We start from the raw sequence: 15,105 nt of genomic DNA, 5'->3' as shown, positions 1-15,105 counted from the left end.
ATGACCTAATATGTGGTCTGTCTTGGTGAATATTCCATGTGCACTTGAAAACAACATATATTTTGCAGTCCTACAAATATGGATTATTACAGCTTTGTTGATAGTACTGTTTACTTCTTTTATATCTTTATTGATTTTGTCTGATTATTCTATCAATTAAGGGGAGAGGAGTCCTCAGATCTCTAATGATGATTGTGTATTTGTCAATTTCTCCTTTCAATTCTAATTTTTGAATCATGTAATTTGAATCTGTGTTATTTGGTTTATATACATTAATTTTTTATGTCTTCTTATTGAATGAATCTACTTAGCATTATAAAATGACTTATTTTTATCCCTGGTAATATTTGTTTTTTGGAAGTCTACTTTGTCTGATACTGATGTACCACTCTTGTTTTTTAAAGATTATTTTTGCCTATTATATCTTTTTCTCTTCTTTAGTCTCTCTGTGTGTTTATATTGAAAGTGATGTAGACACCTAATAGTTAGGTTTTGCTTTTTTATCCATTGACAATCTCTTTATTTCATTCTTTTTTTAAAAAAATTATTTATTTTCTTATATTCCTGTTATTTAAATCCTTGAACATTTTTAAACTAACAGTTTTAACTTTTTTATCTTCTAATTCTTTCATCTCTCATTTTTAGGCTTGTTTCTATTGACTGAGTTTTCTCCTAATTATAGTTCACATACTCCTGCTTCTTCACATGTGTAGTAATTTTTTATTGGACACTAGACAGTGTGAATTTTATTATTGAGTGCTGGGTTTATTGTATTCCTTTAAAGAGTGTTGGACTTTGTTCTTACAGGCAGTTAAGATACTTGTGAATCAGTTTGATCTTTTCAAGGTTTTGGGGGATGGAAGGCAGATCTAGAGTTATTTTCTCCTCTAGGGCTAGGTTAGACTCACTACTAAGCTGTGACCTTTTTGGGGTTTTTAGTGAATGCTTCTCTGTATTAGCATAGTCAGGATCTCTTCACTCTGACTGGTGGGAATTTCAGCAGTTTCTGGCCCTGTGCAATCTTCAAGGAATTGTTCAATTTATAGTTACCTAGATTGTTGTTTCCTCCGAAATTATTTTTGTTTAATCTCATTGAGTTTCAGCCTTGCACATGCAAATTAGTATTCAGCCAAAGAGTCAAAGGGACTACTATGGAGATTTCTTTCCAAAGCTCTCACCTCTTCATTTATCTGCCCTGCAAATCACAACTACCTCGACCTTCCTGAACTTCTGATGTCTATCTTCTCAACTCCACGAGAACATCAGGCTTTGTTTTGTTTCCACCTCCCTGTGCCATGGTGTGAAAATTGCCTCTAGAGAGAAATCTTAGACTAGTGTAAGGCTCATCTTTTTTGTTTTCCTTCTCTTAGAAATTAGTTCTATATTGTCTTTTGGCTAAAACTTGAAAACAATATTCCTTGTATTTTGTCCTGTTTTCTAGTTGTTTGTGGTGGAGAGTAAGTCTAGATCCAGTTACTCACTCATGACTGAAGGTGGACATACTCACAACTAAATCTTTTAAGTTGGTACTTGAGTTCGTTGTGGCTCACTTTAAATACAATCACTCTGGTTCAACTATCTAAGGAAGAAGACATTTTTTCTTTAATCAAACTCTGAATAAAGCTTTGATGTTTAAAAATCATGTATTTGTATTTATAGATCTCTAATATATGTTTCTGTTGTCATTTTTATGAGGAAGTTTTTATTGTATTTCACCTTGACATATATTTTCTTTCATTGTTAATATTAAATAATTTATTTCTTTTTTTTTCCTCCGTTAGGCTAGTAATTTAAAGAAGGTACTTCAAGGAATTATGGGTTATTATAATGAGGTATGAAAATCATCTGACTTTGTTTAAATATAAAATACTCTGATAATTATATTGACACTGAAAAATGACTTGGCTTTTTGTTTATAACATTTTACTGGTATATAATTCATAATTGAAATATGATTTTTCCATTTTTAGAACACTCAAATTTTGTTAACATAAAGGGGCTAAAAAGTAATATATTGATTTGTAAAATAATGTTTCTATATTAATACTCTTTAAGTTGATTTTTTTCTCAAATAAAATTACTTTCATCTTTATATAATTTGATTTTATGCAGTGCTATAAAGTAGAACTAAATTAAAGTACTTTTCTATTTAAAGCATTGTTTTGATATTTATTTCCAATGTAAATAACAGCAAAGACATACTATGAAATTGTGCTTGTGCAAGTGAATTGGGAAAAAATGCAAAATAAAAGTAGTATTAAAGTCACATTAGATAATGCATTATTCAAGTGATTTGTTTTTCTTATTCAGCATCTTAAGAAGTTCTCTAGCAGGATTATTTGATATAAGAAAGTTTATTGCTTAATGTATGAAAGCTTTTGATTTGGTTTTGCCATTAAAGAATTTTGTTTTTACTTTTTAAAGTTTTCATACAATTGAACTTGTAGTTTCTTCCAAATAATTTTATTTTTTTATTTTTCTTTTTTTTTTCTTTTTTTTTTTTTTTTTTTTTTCAAATAATTTTAGAACTAAAATTTTTCAATTCATTAATGCCTAAAACTCACTTTGAAGTTTTTTGGTTTTTTTTTTAATGGCAAGAATACTTTTTAGTATCTTGAAAAAAACAATCTTGGGAATTCCCTGGCAGTCCAGTGGTTAGGACTTGGCACTTTCTCTCCCAGGGCCCGGGTTCAATCTCTGGTCGGGGAATTAATATCCTGCAAGCTGCATGGCACAGCCAAAGAGAAAAGAAAAAAACAATCTTAAAAAAAAAAAAGATAGAGCCAGGAAAGATTAATCCATTAGATTTGTTGTTCATTTGGTTTATTTTGTGGTTCTCTGTTCATTGAACATGTGTCAAAATATTATGAATTTTCTTTGACTTAAGTGTTTATTTTTTTATGGAAAAGCATAAGTTTTATCATAATAGAGCAGAGCAGGCCAGGGGCTTCTTAAACAATTCCTCTCTTTGACAGTGGGGTAAAGGATATTTGTTATAAAACTATTTTAGTTGCTTTTGGTTGGTTCTCAAAATTTTGGGAAGTTGCTTGAGCTTTACTAACTGGCTTTAGTAATTGTGGGTTTATCATTTGTTAATTTATCTGAATCATTTCATGAACCTATTTATAATTTATTTTCCTTGTATTAATTCAATGTAGTCAATTCTCTGTAGCCTACATAAATGAGTGATCTAATTTATTTTCAACACTGCAGTTTTTGGGACAACAGATTTCTGAAGAACTTATTCCTGATTTAAACCAAATAACTGAATGTTCAGATTCTATGGAGCTTGGGAGGTTGCTCCAGCTTATTTTAGGTTGTGCTGTCAACTGTGAAAAGAAGCAAGGTAAGTGAATTTCAATCATTTGAGGATATCTGCTTTCTAGAGACAACCTACATTGCTATAGGAAATCACATAAAAATGTACTATTGTTGGTTGGTGGAAAGCACACTGAAATGTAAGCCAGAAGATCTGAATTCAAGCACAGCTCTGCCATTAAAAAGCTATAAATCTTCAGTATCCTAAATGTACCTGGATTCTGAGATTCATATTCAGTGGCTAAATAAAATGTACTTTAATTAGGTTAATTTAATCAATGCTTAGGACTTAGTGGATATTCAATAAAAATTGTACTTATTTATTTGATACATTATCTCTTTAACATGTGAGAGACAGAACCTTAGGGTGATTCAGATTTTCATAAATGATTATGCAGCTACTAAATTATAATCCAGCCTTCTTCAGATGATATTCTGCTCTTTTCAGAAGATTGCTTCCAAAGTATCCTCCAGATAAAGATAAGCAGTTTGATGATATAAATGGAATTGGTGTGCTATATTGGTATATATGAACACAGTGATCCATATCCTGCTGAGTACAAAAAGAACATTTTTGGTTGAATGTAATGAATAAAATATGAACTGAACAGACCAAGGTCTACTTCCTTCAGGGGCTTGCATCAGTCTGGGGTGATGACATTTTTGATGCTGTTGTTTTTTGCACGCTCATCCAAAATTGGCCTTAGGACATCACCTTTATAAAAGAATGTTGGGTGCTGAAGTTTGTAAAACATTTTAAGTCAGAACCTTAGAAAATACATTCAGTGTTATCTAACTAATGAAGAGAACATATGAGACAAGATAAATTCAGTAAGAATCAATTCAGGGAGGAGAAAAATGAAATACATGAAATCAGTTATAGTTTATCATTAAAAAGGATTTGGGTATCAGAAAACTTTCATATTAGTCCATCTCTATTATTAACTGGCTGTTTTTTTTCCTAGGGCAAGTCAGTACTTCTCCATAGGCTTTTATTTCTCATAGATAATGTCAAAAGTCTCTATATTAGGGTGTTTCTGTTGTTTTGTTTTGGTTTTTTTTTAATGAAAGTAAGAAACGTTTTCTTGTGGAAAGTTAAAACTTCTATAAAATTTTAACTACAAATTGACAAATAGTAATTCTTTTATGAATTAGCAATTTTCTGTTACCTTGATCCTTTTTATTTTTCTATTTAATGCTTTGTTTCTACTTCAATTACTGGTTATTTATAACATCTTTTTGCTTATCTTTAACATGTTTGTTGGTTTTAATACTCTTTTTCAGAGAACCAACTTTGGGCTTTGATTCATTTTGTTTGTACTATTTAATATCTATTCTGTTAACTCATTGCTTCTATTGTGAATTAATCCGTTCTTTCTATTCTAAGCTATAATTGATGTTTTAAGCTATAATTTTCCCTTAAGTTTTGTTGCCTCCTATAAATATTGATATAATATGTAGTATTTTCATAATTTAGTTCTAAACATTACTTAGCAATTTTGACCTCAGATTTTTAAAAGGAGGCTCAATTCCTGGGTACATAAATAAAAGTTTAGCAAGTAATAAATATAAAGAAATAGTTTAATTTTCATTATTTAGAAAGTCAGGATTATCTAATTGGATTTATTTTTGGAGGTATGTGTCTGGGGTCTCAATTTTTAGGAGTGAGCAGATAAATGGAAAAAAAACTTGTAGTAATTTAATTAAAATGTAAAACCAAAACACATCCATAATATAAACCACCTTCCACATATTTATACTTCTCAGTGAGAATTGATTTTCAAAATGATTCAAAGGTATTGCAGCAGTCTTAATATTGAAAGAATTAACTAATTTGGTTAACAGTACCCTGTTTATCTTGGTGTGGAAAGAGAAAAATTTTATGAAGATTTCAGTGACTTGAAACACTCCATTATCCAACACATCCAGTTAAAAGAAATCATTCCATTGCTTGTGCCTCATCTAGTTAATTCTTCCCCCTACGACACACCCCCTCCCCCATAGAATTTAGTGGTTGGGTGCATACCAGAATCTATCAGAATTTTTTTCCAGTACTTGGCTTCACAAATGAAAGATTTAGAGAACTTTTAGAAGTCTTCCAGAAGTATCATTAAAACAATAAAATTATTAGAAAATAATAAATCCTTAAAATATTTGGAAAATTGTTTTAGGTGGAGAATATACAGTTGCTGTCGATCTAAACCTGCAAATACAGGAAAAACTCTTTCTCATGATTCATCACTTCTAATTGTGCCAGAATCAACTTATTGCGCTCCCACGTGTGTGTGTGTGTGTGTGTGTGTGTGTGTGTGTGTGTGTGTGTGTGTGTGTGTGTGTGTGTGTGTTTTAAGGTATACGGATCTCCTTAAGGTGAGACTTGGTGAATGTCGAAAAGGTGTTTGCAGGAAGCTGTATAAGTCTCTTCATTGAAAACCTTCCTGAAATGAACTAAGTAGGTGATAAATGAAACTTTCTGAGCTTAGATCTTAAGAGTTCGCTGAATACAGGCATACCTTGTTTTACTGAGCTCTGCTTTATTGTGTTTTTCACAAATTGAAGGTTTGTGGCAACCCTATGTCCAACAAATCTATTAGCACCACTTTTCCAACAGCATTTGCTCACTTCATGTCTCTGTGTCACATTTTTGTAATTCTCACAATATTTCAAACTTTTTCATGATTATTATATTTGTTATGGTGATCTGTGATCATTGCTTTTTCGTGTTACTATTGTAATTGTTTTTTGTTTTTTTGGGGTTTTTAAAATTTATTTATTTAATTTTGGCTGTGTTGGGTCTTCATTTCTGTGCGAGGGCTTTCTCTAGTTGCGGCAAATGGGGGCCACTCTTCATCGTGATGCACGGGCCTCTCACTGTCACGGCCTCTCTCGTTGCGGAGCACAGGCTCCAGATGTGCAGGCTCAGTAGTTGTGGCTCATGGGCCCAGTTGCTCTGCGGCATGTGGGATCTTCCCGGACCACGGCTTGAACCCGTGTCCCCTGCATTGGCAGGAAGATTCTCAACCACTGCGCCACCAAGGAAGCCCTATTGTAATTGTTTTGAGGCACCATGAACTGCACCCATAGTAACATGGTAAACTTAATCAGTAAATGTTATAAATGTTGTATGTGTTCTGACCGCTCCACCAACCAGCCATTTCCCCATCTCTCTCCCTTCCTCAGGCCTGCCTACTCCCTGATACACAACAATATTGAAATTAGGCCGGTTAATAACCCTGCAGTGGCCTCTACATGTTCAAATGAAAGGAAGGGTCCCACATCTCTTACTTTAAATCAAAAAGTAGAAATGGGGCTTCCCTGGTGGCACAGTGGTTGAGAATCCGCCTGCCGATGCAGGAGACACGGGTTCGTACCCTGGTCCGGGAAGATCCCACATGCCGCGGAGCAACTAAGCCCTTGAGCCATGGCCGCTAGGCCTGCATGTCCGGAGCCTGTGCTCCGCAACGGGAGAGGCCACAACAGTGAGAGGCCCGCATACCGAAAAAAAAAAAAAAAAAGTAGAAATGATTAAGCTTAGTGAGGAAGGTATGCCGAAAGACAAGAGAGGCCAAAATCTAGGCCTCTTCCACCAAACAAATTGTGAGTATGAAGAAAAAGTTCTTGAAGGAGATTAAAAGTGCTGCTTCAGGGCTTCCCTGGTGGCGCGGTGGTTGAGAGTTCGCCTGCCGATGTGGGGGACACGGCTTCGTGCCCGGGTCCGGGAAGATCCCACATGCCGCGGAGTGGCTGGGCCCATGAGCCATGGCCGCTGAGCCTGCGCATCCGGAGCCTGTGCTCTGCAACGGGAGAGGCGACAACAGTGAGAGGCCCGCATACCGCAAAAAAAAAAGTGCTGCTTTAGTGAACACACTAATGATATGAAAGCGAAACAGTCTTACTGTCTATAGGGAGATCATTTTAGTGGTCTGGATAGAAGATAAAACCAGCTACAACATTCCCTTCAGCCAAATCCTAATCTAGAGCAAGACTCTGACTTCAATCTTGTGAAGGCTGAGAGAGATGAGGACACTGCAGAAGAAAAGTTTGAAGCTAGCAGAGGTTGGTCATGAGGTTTAAGGAAAGCCATCTCCAGAACATAAAAGTACAAGGTGAAGCAGCAGGTACTGATGTAGAAGCTAGAGCAACTTATCTAGAAGATGTAGCTAAGATAATTAATTGAAGGCCACTATATTAAACAACATATTTTCAGTGTAGACAAAACAGCCTTTTACTGGTAGAAGATGCCATCTAGGACTTTCATAGGTAGCTAGGAAAAGTCAATGCCTGGCTTTGAAGGACAGGCTGACTCTTGCTAATGTAGATGGTGACAGAGTTGAAGCCCATGCTCATTTATCATTCTGGAAATCCTAGGACCTTAAGAAGTTTGCTAAATCTAATCTGCCTGTGTTAAAAATGGAACAACAAAGGCTGGGTGACAGCACATCTGTTTACAATATGGTTTACTGACTATTTTAAGCCCACTGTTGAGACCTACTTCTCATTAAAAAAAAAAAGCATTCCTTTCAAACATTACTGCCATTGACAAAGCACCTGGTCACTCAAGAGCTTTGATGGAGATGTTCAACAAAATTAATGTTTTTATACCTGCTAACAAAACATCTATTCTGCAACCCATGGATCAAGAAGTAATTTTGACTTTTAAGTCGTGCTATTTAAGAAATACATTTTGTAAGGCTATAACTGCCATAAATAGTGATTCCTCTGATGGATCTGGTTTTCAAAGTACATTGAAAACTTTCTGGAAAAGATTTACTATTGTAGATGCCATTAAGAACATAGGTGATAAGAGGGTTCCCTTTTCTCCACACCCTCTCCAGCATTTATTATTTTTTTGGGGGGGTGTTACGCGGGCCTCTCACTGTTGTGGCCTCTCCCGTTGCGGAGCACAGGCCCTGGATGTGCAGGCTCAGCGGCCGTGGCTCACGGGCCTAGCTACTCCGCAGCATGTGGGATCTTCCCAGACCAGGGCACGAACTCATGTCCCTTGCATCGGCAGGCGGATTCTCAACCACTGCGCCACCAGGGAAGCCCTATTTGTAGACTTTTTGATGATGGCCATTCTGACTAGTGTGAGGTGATACTCATTGTGGTTTTTATTTGCATTTCTCTAATAATTAGTGATGTTGAGCATCTTTTTGTGTGCTTTTTGGCCATCTGTATGTCTTTTTTGGAGAAATGTCTATTTAGATTTTCTGCCCATTTTTTGATTGGCTTGTTTGGGGGATTTTTGATATTGAGATACATGAGCTGTATGTATATTTTGGAGATTAATCCCCTGTCGGTTGCATTGTTTGCGAATATTTTCTCCCATTCTGTGAGTTGTCTTTTCATTTTGTTTATGGTTTCCTTTGATGCGTAAAAGCTTTTAAGTTTAATTAGGTCCCGTTTGTTTATTTTTGGATCAAAAAAGATCTTGCTGTGATTTTTGTCAAAGATTGTCCTGCCTGTGTTTTCCTCTAAGAGTTTTTATAGTATCCAGTCTTACATTTAAGTCTTTAACCCATTTTGAGTTTATTTTTGTGTATGGTGTTAGAGAATGTTCTAATTTCATTCTTTGACATGTGGCTGTCCAGTTTTCCCAGCACCACTTATTGAAGAGACTGTCTTTTCTTCATTGTATATTCTTGTCTCCTTTGTCATAGATTAATATACTATAGGTGTGTGGGTTTATCTCTGGGCTTTCTATCCTGTTCCATTGTTCTATATTTCTGTTTTTGTGCCAATACCAAACTATTTTGATTACTGTAGCTTTGTAGTATAGTCTGAAGTCAGGGAGCCTGATTCCTCCAGCTTGTTCTTCTTTCTCAAGTTTGCTTTGGGTATTCGGGGTCTTTGTGTTTCCATACAAATTTTAAGATTTTTTGTTCTAGATTTGCAAAAAATGCCATTGGTATTTTGATAGGGATTACATTGAATCTGTAGATTACCTTGGGTAGTATAGTCAGTTTGACAATATTGATTCTTCCAATCTGAGAACATGGTATATCTTTCCATCTGTTTGTGTCATCCTACACTCTTGGTGGGAACGTAAATTGGTACACCCATCATGGAGACAAGTATGGAGGTTCCTTTAAAAACTAAAAATAGATTTGATCCAGCAATCCCACTCCAGGGCGTATATCCAGAGAAAACCACAATTTGAATAGGTACATGCACCCCAGTGTTCATTGCGGCACTATTTACAATAGCCAAGACATGGAAGCAACCTAAATGTCCATCAACAAATGAATGGATAAAGAAGATGTGGTACATATATACAGTGGAATATTATTCAGCCATAAAAAGAATGAAATAATGCCATTTGCAGCAACATGGATAGACCTAGAGATTATCATACTAAGTGAAGTAAATCAGACAGAGAAAGACAAATACCATATGATATCACTTATATGTGGAATCTAAAAAATGATACAAATGAACTTATTTACAGAACAGAAACAGACTCACAGACTTAGGAAGCAAACTTATGTTTACCAAAGGGGAAAGGTGGTGGGGAGGGATAAATTAGGAGGTTGGGATGAACATATGCACACTACCATATATGAAATGGATAATCAACAGAGACCTACTCTATAACCCAGGGAACTCTACTCAGTACTCTGTAATAACCTATATTGGAAAAGAATATGAAAAAGAATGGATATATATATGTATGTATAACTGAATCACTTTGCTGTACACCTGAAATGAACACAACATTGTAACTCAACTATACACCAATGTAAAATAAAAACTTTTTAAAAATAAAGGAATGTTTCCCTTGAGGGGAAAAAAAAGAACATAAGTGATTGATGGGAAGAGGTCAAAATATCAACATTAACAGGAGTTTGGAAAAAACTGATTCCAACTCTCATACATGACTTTAAGCAGTTGAAGACTTCAGTGGAGGAAGTAACTGGATATGTGGTAGAAATAGCAAGAGAACTAGAATTAGAAGTGGAGCTTAAAGGTATGACTGAATTGCTGCCATCTCATGAGAAAATGTTATCAGATGAGTCACTTCTTACGGATGAGCAAAGAAAGTGGTTTTGCGATGGAATCTGCTCCTGGTGAACATGCTGTGAAGATTGTTGAAATGACAATAAAGAATTTAGAAATTACATAAACTTAGTTGATGAAGCAGCAGCAGAATTTGAGAGGATGGACTCCATTTCTGAAAGAAGTTCTACTGTGGATAAAATGCTATCAAACAGCACTGCATGCTACAGAGAAATTGTTTGTGAAAGGAAAGGTCAATTGACATGGCAGACTTCACTGTTGTCTTATTTTAAGAAATTGCCACAGGCACCCCAGCTTTCACCACCACCCTATTCAGTCAGCAGCCATCAACATCAAGATAAGATCCTCCACCAGTAAAAAGGATTACCACGTGCTAAAGTCTCAGATGATGTTAGCATTTTGTTAGCAATAAAGTACTTTTAAATTAAGGTTTGTACATGGTTTTTTTTTAGACATAATGCTATTGTCAATAAACTACAGTATTGTGTAAATATGACTTTTATATGTACTGGGAAACTAAAAAATTCATGTGACTCCACTTTATTGTGATAATCGCTTTATTGGGGTGGTTTGGAACTGAACTGGTACTATCTGGTATATCTGTACATGTGAATTCATCTCATAATACTGAATATTTAACAAGAGGAAAGAAATTGTCATAATTGTTTTAACATTAACTGCAATTTCTTCTCTTTTTCTTCCTTGTTAGAAAATTAGAGATTTTCTTTAAAACAGTTATAGATATTTTTATGAATATTTTCAGTTCTGCTTATTTGTTTACAATGGACATATTTTTTGTGGTAAAATGATATACTTGCATAAAGAGTTATGTGTAGTGAATGAATTTTTATGTTGTTAATTGAATGACTAAATTTCTATGGGTAAAGAGTAGGGTATTTTCAGATATGATTTTTTTTTTTTAAATCATAGAACATATTCAAAATATAATGACACTGGAAGAGTCTGTTCAACATGTGGTCATGACTGCTATTCAAGAGGTAAGCTATATCATGATCACATATGTATGAAAATCCTAAACCAAATTATATAAAACTGTTCACATAGATCTTATGGATGTATATTTCACTGCTGTATAAATGAGCCCTTTGTAGTAGGTTTACTTATCTTTGGCTGTTGTGCCGTCCCTGCTTTATTTTCCCCAAAAATTTCTTATAAGGATTTCAAGCCCAAGTTAGTAACTCTGCATTTTAAAAGTTAAATTAACATTGTCAGTTTCCTTTAAATAACCTCAACTAAGCAGGATAAACAGCCTCTTCCCAGTTAGGAGTTTTTATAACTTCTCTATTTTTCTGCCAGGTAGAGTAATCTTTTCTGAAATTTTAAAGTGTGTGTGTGTATGTATCTCATATGCATTTTCAGAATGTTAGAACTGTGAGCAAATATAGTGACAATTAGGTTTCAGAGCCAGATAACCTGGATTCAAGCCAGTCTAGTTATCTAAGTTGTGCCATAGAGATTCAGAATTCATTCGGTGCATGTTCATTCTTAAAATCAGACCAAAAAGCTGAGATGAAGTCAAGTGAAGAGGAGGCCTGAGGGAAAGTTGAGTGAAGGGTTAGTGAGGAAAACATAGTTTGGCATAGAGGCATGACTTAGAGGGAGACAGAATCTAGGACTTTAGAAGTGTGTATACTCTGAGTTTGCATTGCTGGTTTGAATTCAAAACATCACTATGCATAAATCTGCCTTTCATGTGCAGAAAAGTTATTTTACAGGATCCTTTTTTTTTTTTTTCATATAATTGTAACTCCTACTTTTAAAATGACTTCTCAAATTAGGAATTTTGCCACATCACTCATTTAAAGCTCTATTTTTAAAGTGCCAATTCATGTTATGGAAAAATAATTTTTTGATTATGTGATGTGTTCAGTTTTATTTAGTAATTCATCGTTTAGAACTTGGATTATAATTTTTCAGTACATTAATATTTTAAATATATCTAAATATTTCAAGCACATTTCACTTATATCCTCACTAATGTAATGCTTGAACATTGTGTTATTTAGCTTAAACCTCTATTCATTTTTTATTTGAATAATATAAGGATCATCAACTTAAGGCAAGGAAAAATTAAACATAAAGCATTTTACTGTCCTTTCAAGTAAACATATTTTTTACTGTGTAAATCTTTATTGTACTTAATTTTACTATTTTAATTCTAGTTGATGAGTAAAGAAATAGTGAGCTCTCCTACAAATGATGCTGTTGGAGAATTAGAGCAACAGGTGAGTGTTGTACGTGAGGAAAATGTTGCAAACAGTGATAGAGTTCCTTTGTCAATTACTATTTAAAGGCTTACATAGGGGACCACATACAAGATTATTTTCTTCCATGAAATTTAGTATATTCTCCTATAAGATCTTAATTGACTATTATTATGCATTCCTTCATGAATGCAAGTAGTGTTCATTTCCAGAGTTTTTAATGATCATGTTTGAAGAGATGAGTGGCATTAAACTTTCCTGACATTTGTTAATACATATGTGGCCCATTCTGTATAGTTACATAATTAAATAGTACTTAAAAATTCTGCTGAATTCTAATTTACCTAATAAGGAAATATGATTTTTATCACAGTTGGTTTCCTCTAATACTGAAGAATTAACTCAAAGGTCCTGTACTCAAGGCTTCTTTCCCTGGTTGTTTTACATGGTTGTTTTACATGGAGGAAAAGGCACATTCCTCCTCTGTATAACCCAATCTGGATTATACGGGGAAGGGTAAGAGGAGAGGTAAATGCATCAAATACTTTTCCTGTTATATTTTTGGACATCTGACTTTCATGAGTGTCACCAGCCATCTCAAGAAGTATTTCAAATTAAAAAAAATGTTTCTATAAAAATTTTATTTAAATGTAAACATGCTGTGCTCTAAATTTTTTTCTGTGATAAAAATAAACAGTTCATCCTCTAATACTCTGTTTTAAATATTTCACAAAGATTTACATAAAATTTTATTTCTGTGGGACCTTAGCCTTAAATGTTAATGAGACTGTTGATATTATTTACACAAAAACAACATATTACTACTTATTTGTTAATAGGTAAATTTTAAAAGCATTTCCAACATCAGTGTATATATGTGTTTTGATAAAAGTATATTTTTCAATTTGTTTCAAAATGTGATTTACTAAGAGTTAGGACATTTTCTATTTCAGCTTAAAAGGGCCCTGGAAGAACTTCAGGAAGCACTAGCAGAAAAAGAAGAACTGAGGCAAAGATGCCAAGAACTAGATATGCAGGTATGGATTGAAGAATAATTTCCTCTTTAAATTTACAAGAGTCTTATTTTAATTAATTAATTAGTAAAGTGTTTTGGAGGTTGGGTTTCATTTCATGGAGGGACCATTGAAAGGGTCTGTTATAGGCTTGACTATTCAAACATGAACTTTATAATTTTTCTTTTAGAGTTGGAAATTGCTTGCTTAACTACTTCATTGAGAGGGTCATTCTAATTGCAGAATTTCAACTGCTTAGATGATGCCTTAGTTTGTTGTTTTGTAAAAAGGGGAAACTAAAGTGTCTACTTTATAAGGTATGAATATTAAGTGGGGTCCTTTATGGAAATATTTAGAAGGACTTGACCCCCAATAAATTTGAGATCCAAGTTTTTTTTTGCTAACATGTATGTGTGTATGAACGTGTTAGCAAAGTAAACTTGGCATGAGAGACAGTAGTTAACAGTTAAAGGAGTAGATTGTCAAACCAGGCAGCCTATATGCAGAACCTGGTTCTGTTACTAGCTGGTTGTATATGCTCAGACAAATTGCTTAATTTCTCTATACTTCATATTTCTCTTTTGAGAAATGATGTGTTAATAGTATGTATCTCCGAGAGTGATAATTACATTTAAATGAATTAATGTACGTTTAGCACTTAAAGCAGGGCCTGGCACATAAGAGCTGTGTATATGTTTGCATGTATTGTTATTATTGTTATATGAAAATGCAAATGTGAAAATTATGCAATGTCTCGAAAAATTATACAAAGATTTAAATGTACCATCATATTATGCTGTATGTAATTGCACTTTTCATTCAAATAATGAGCTACATAAATAATTGACTCTCTGAAAAGTGTGAGAACAAGGAAGAAAGGTGGTGGTAGCATTATCCTTGCTTGATGAGATAAACATCTAAAGTGATAGGGCTGGGTAATATTTCTAACGTTCAAGGGTCTGCATATAAGGGAACGAGAAGTGACTTGGTCAGGGTGACTCAGCTACGTAGGGCAGTGACAGCACTAGAATCCAGATCTTCTGACGTCATCTTTAAACATCATTCCTCTATGTTTGAACAAAGCCAGTGTTTATATTTGAACGAAGCTAGTGTCTCAAAATTATGAGAACGTCTACCTTTTCTCCTTTTTTCTTTCCTAACCACACTCACCTTGCATATATATCATCACATATACGCACAGATATGCACAGCATCAGGGATGTTTTATTTTCAAGTAAGATTATATCCTCTCTCCAGAATACATCATATAAAGAATAGAGGATTGAATCATTCAGGTATTACCAGTCTCATGTAGGATCTCTTTACAGTTTTCTGAGAAATTCTTATTCAAAAAAGAACACAAAATTCTGTGTTAAAACATTTGTGTTTGTAACACATGATGGGAGGTATGTGATGATCTGATTTTAGTTGAAAAGTGTAGACATCCCAAGTTTTGGCATTTTAATTCCAGTATCAAAATAGAGTCAACCCTCAACTATCTGCTACACATGTGAAATGAATATAATCAAAAC

At 34.2% G+C, this 15,105-nt stretch overlaps 1 protein-coding gene across 2 annotated transcripts in view; it reads left to right on the top strand.

The window, feature by feature from the left end:
• The window catches only part of HOOK1 (hook microtubule tethering protein 1), a 59,642-nt gene that overhangs the window by 11,265 nt on the left and 33,272 nt on the right, over window positions 1-15,105 (top strand). For both annotated transcript variants that reach the window (XM_059080585.2, XM_059079893.2), the window contains exons 4-8: window positions 1,782-1,832; window positions 3,214-3,346; window positions 11,266-11,333; window positions 12,519-12,581; window positions 13,514-13,597. In XM_059080585.2, coding sequence (XP_058936568.1) covers window positions 1,782-1,832; window positions 3,214-3,346; window positions 11,266-11,333; window positions 12,519-12,581; window positions 13,514-13,597 — 399 coding nt within the window. The remainder of the gene's footprint in view (window positions 1-1,781; window positions 1,833-3,213; window positions 3,347-11,265; window positions 11,334-12,518; window positions 12,582-13,513; window positions 13,598-15,105) is intronic.

This window comes from Kogia breviceps, chromosome 1, assembly GCF_026419965.1.
Source record: "Kogia breviceps isolate mKogBre1 chromosome 1, mKogBre1 haplotype 1, whole genome shotgun sequence".
NCBI lineage: Eukaryota > Metazoa > Chordata > Mammalia > Artiodactyla > Physeteridae > Kogia > Kogia breviceps.
This window is presented reverse-complemented; position numbering and strand designations above follow the sequence as displayed.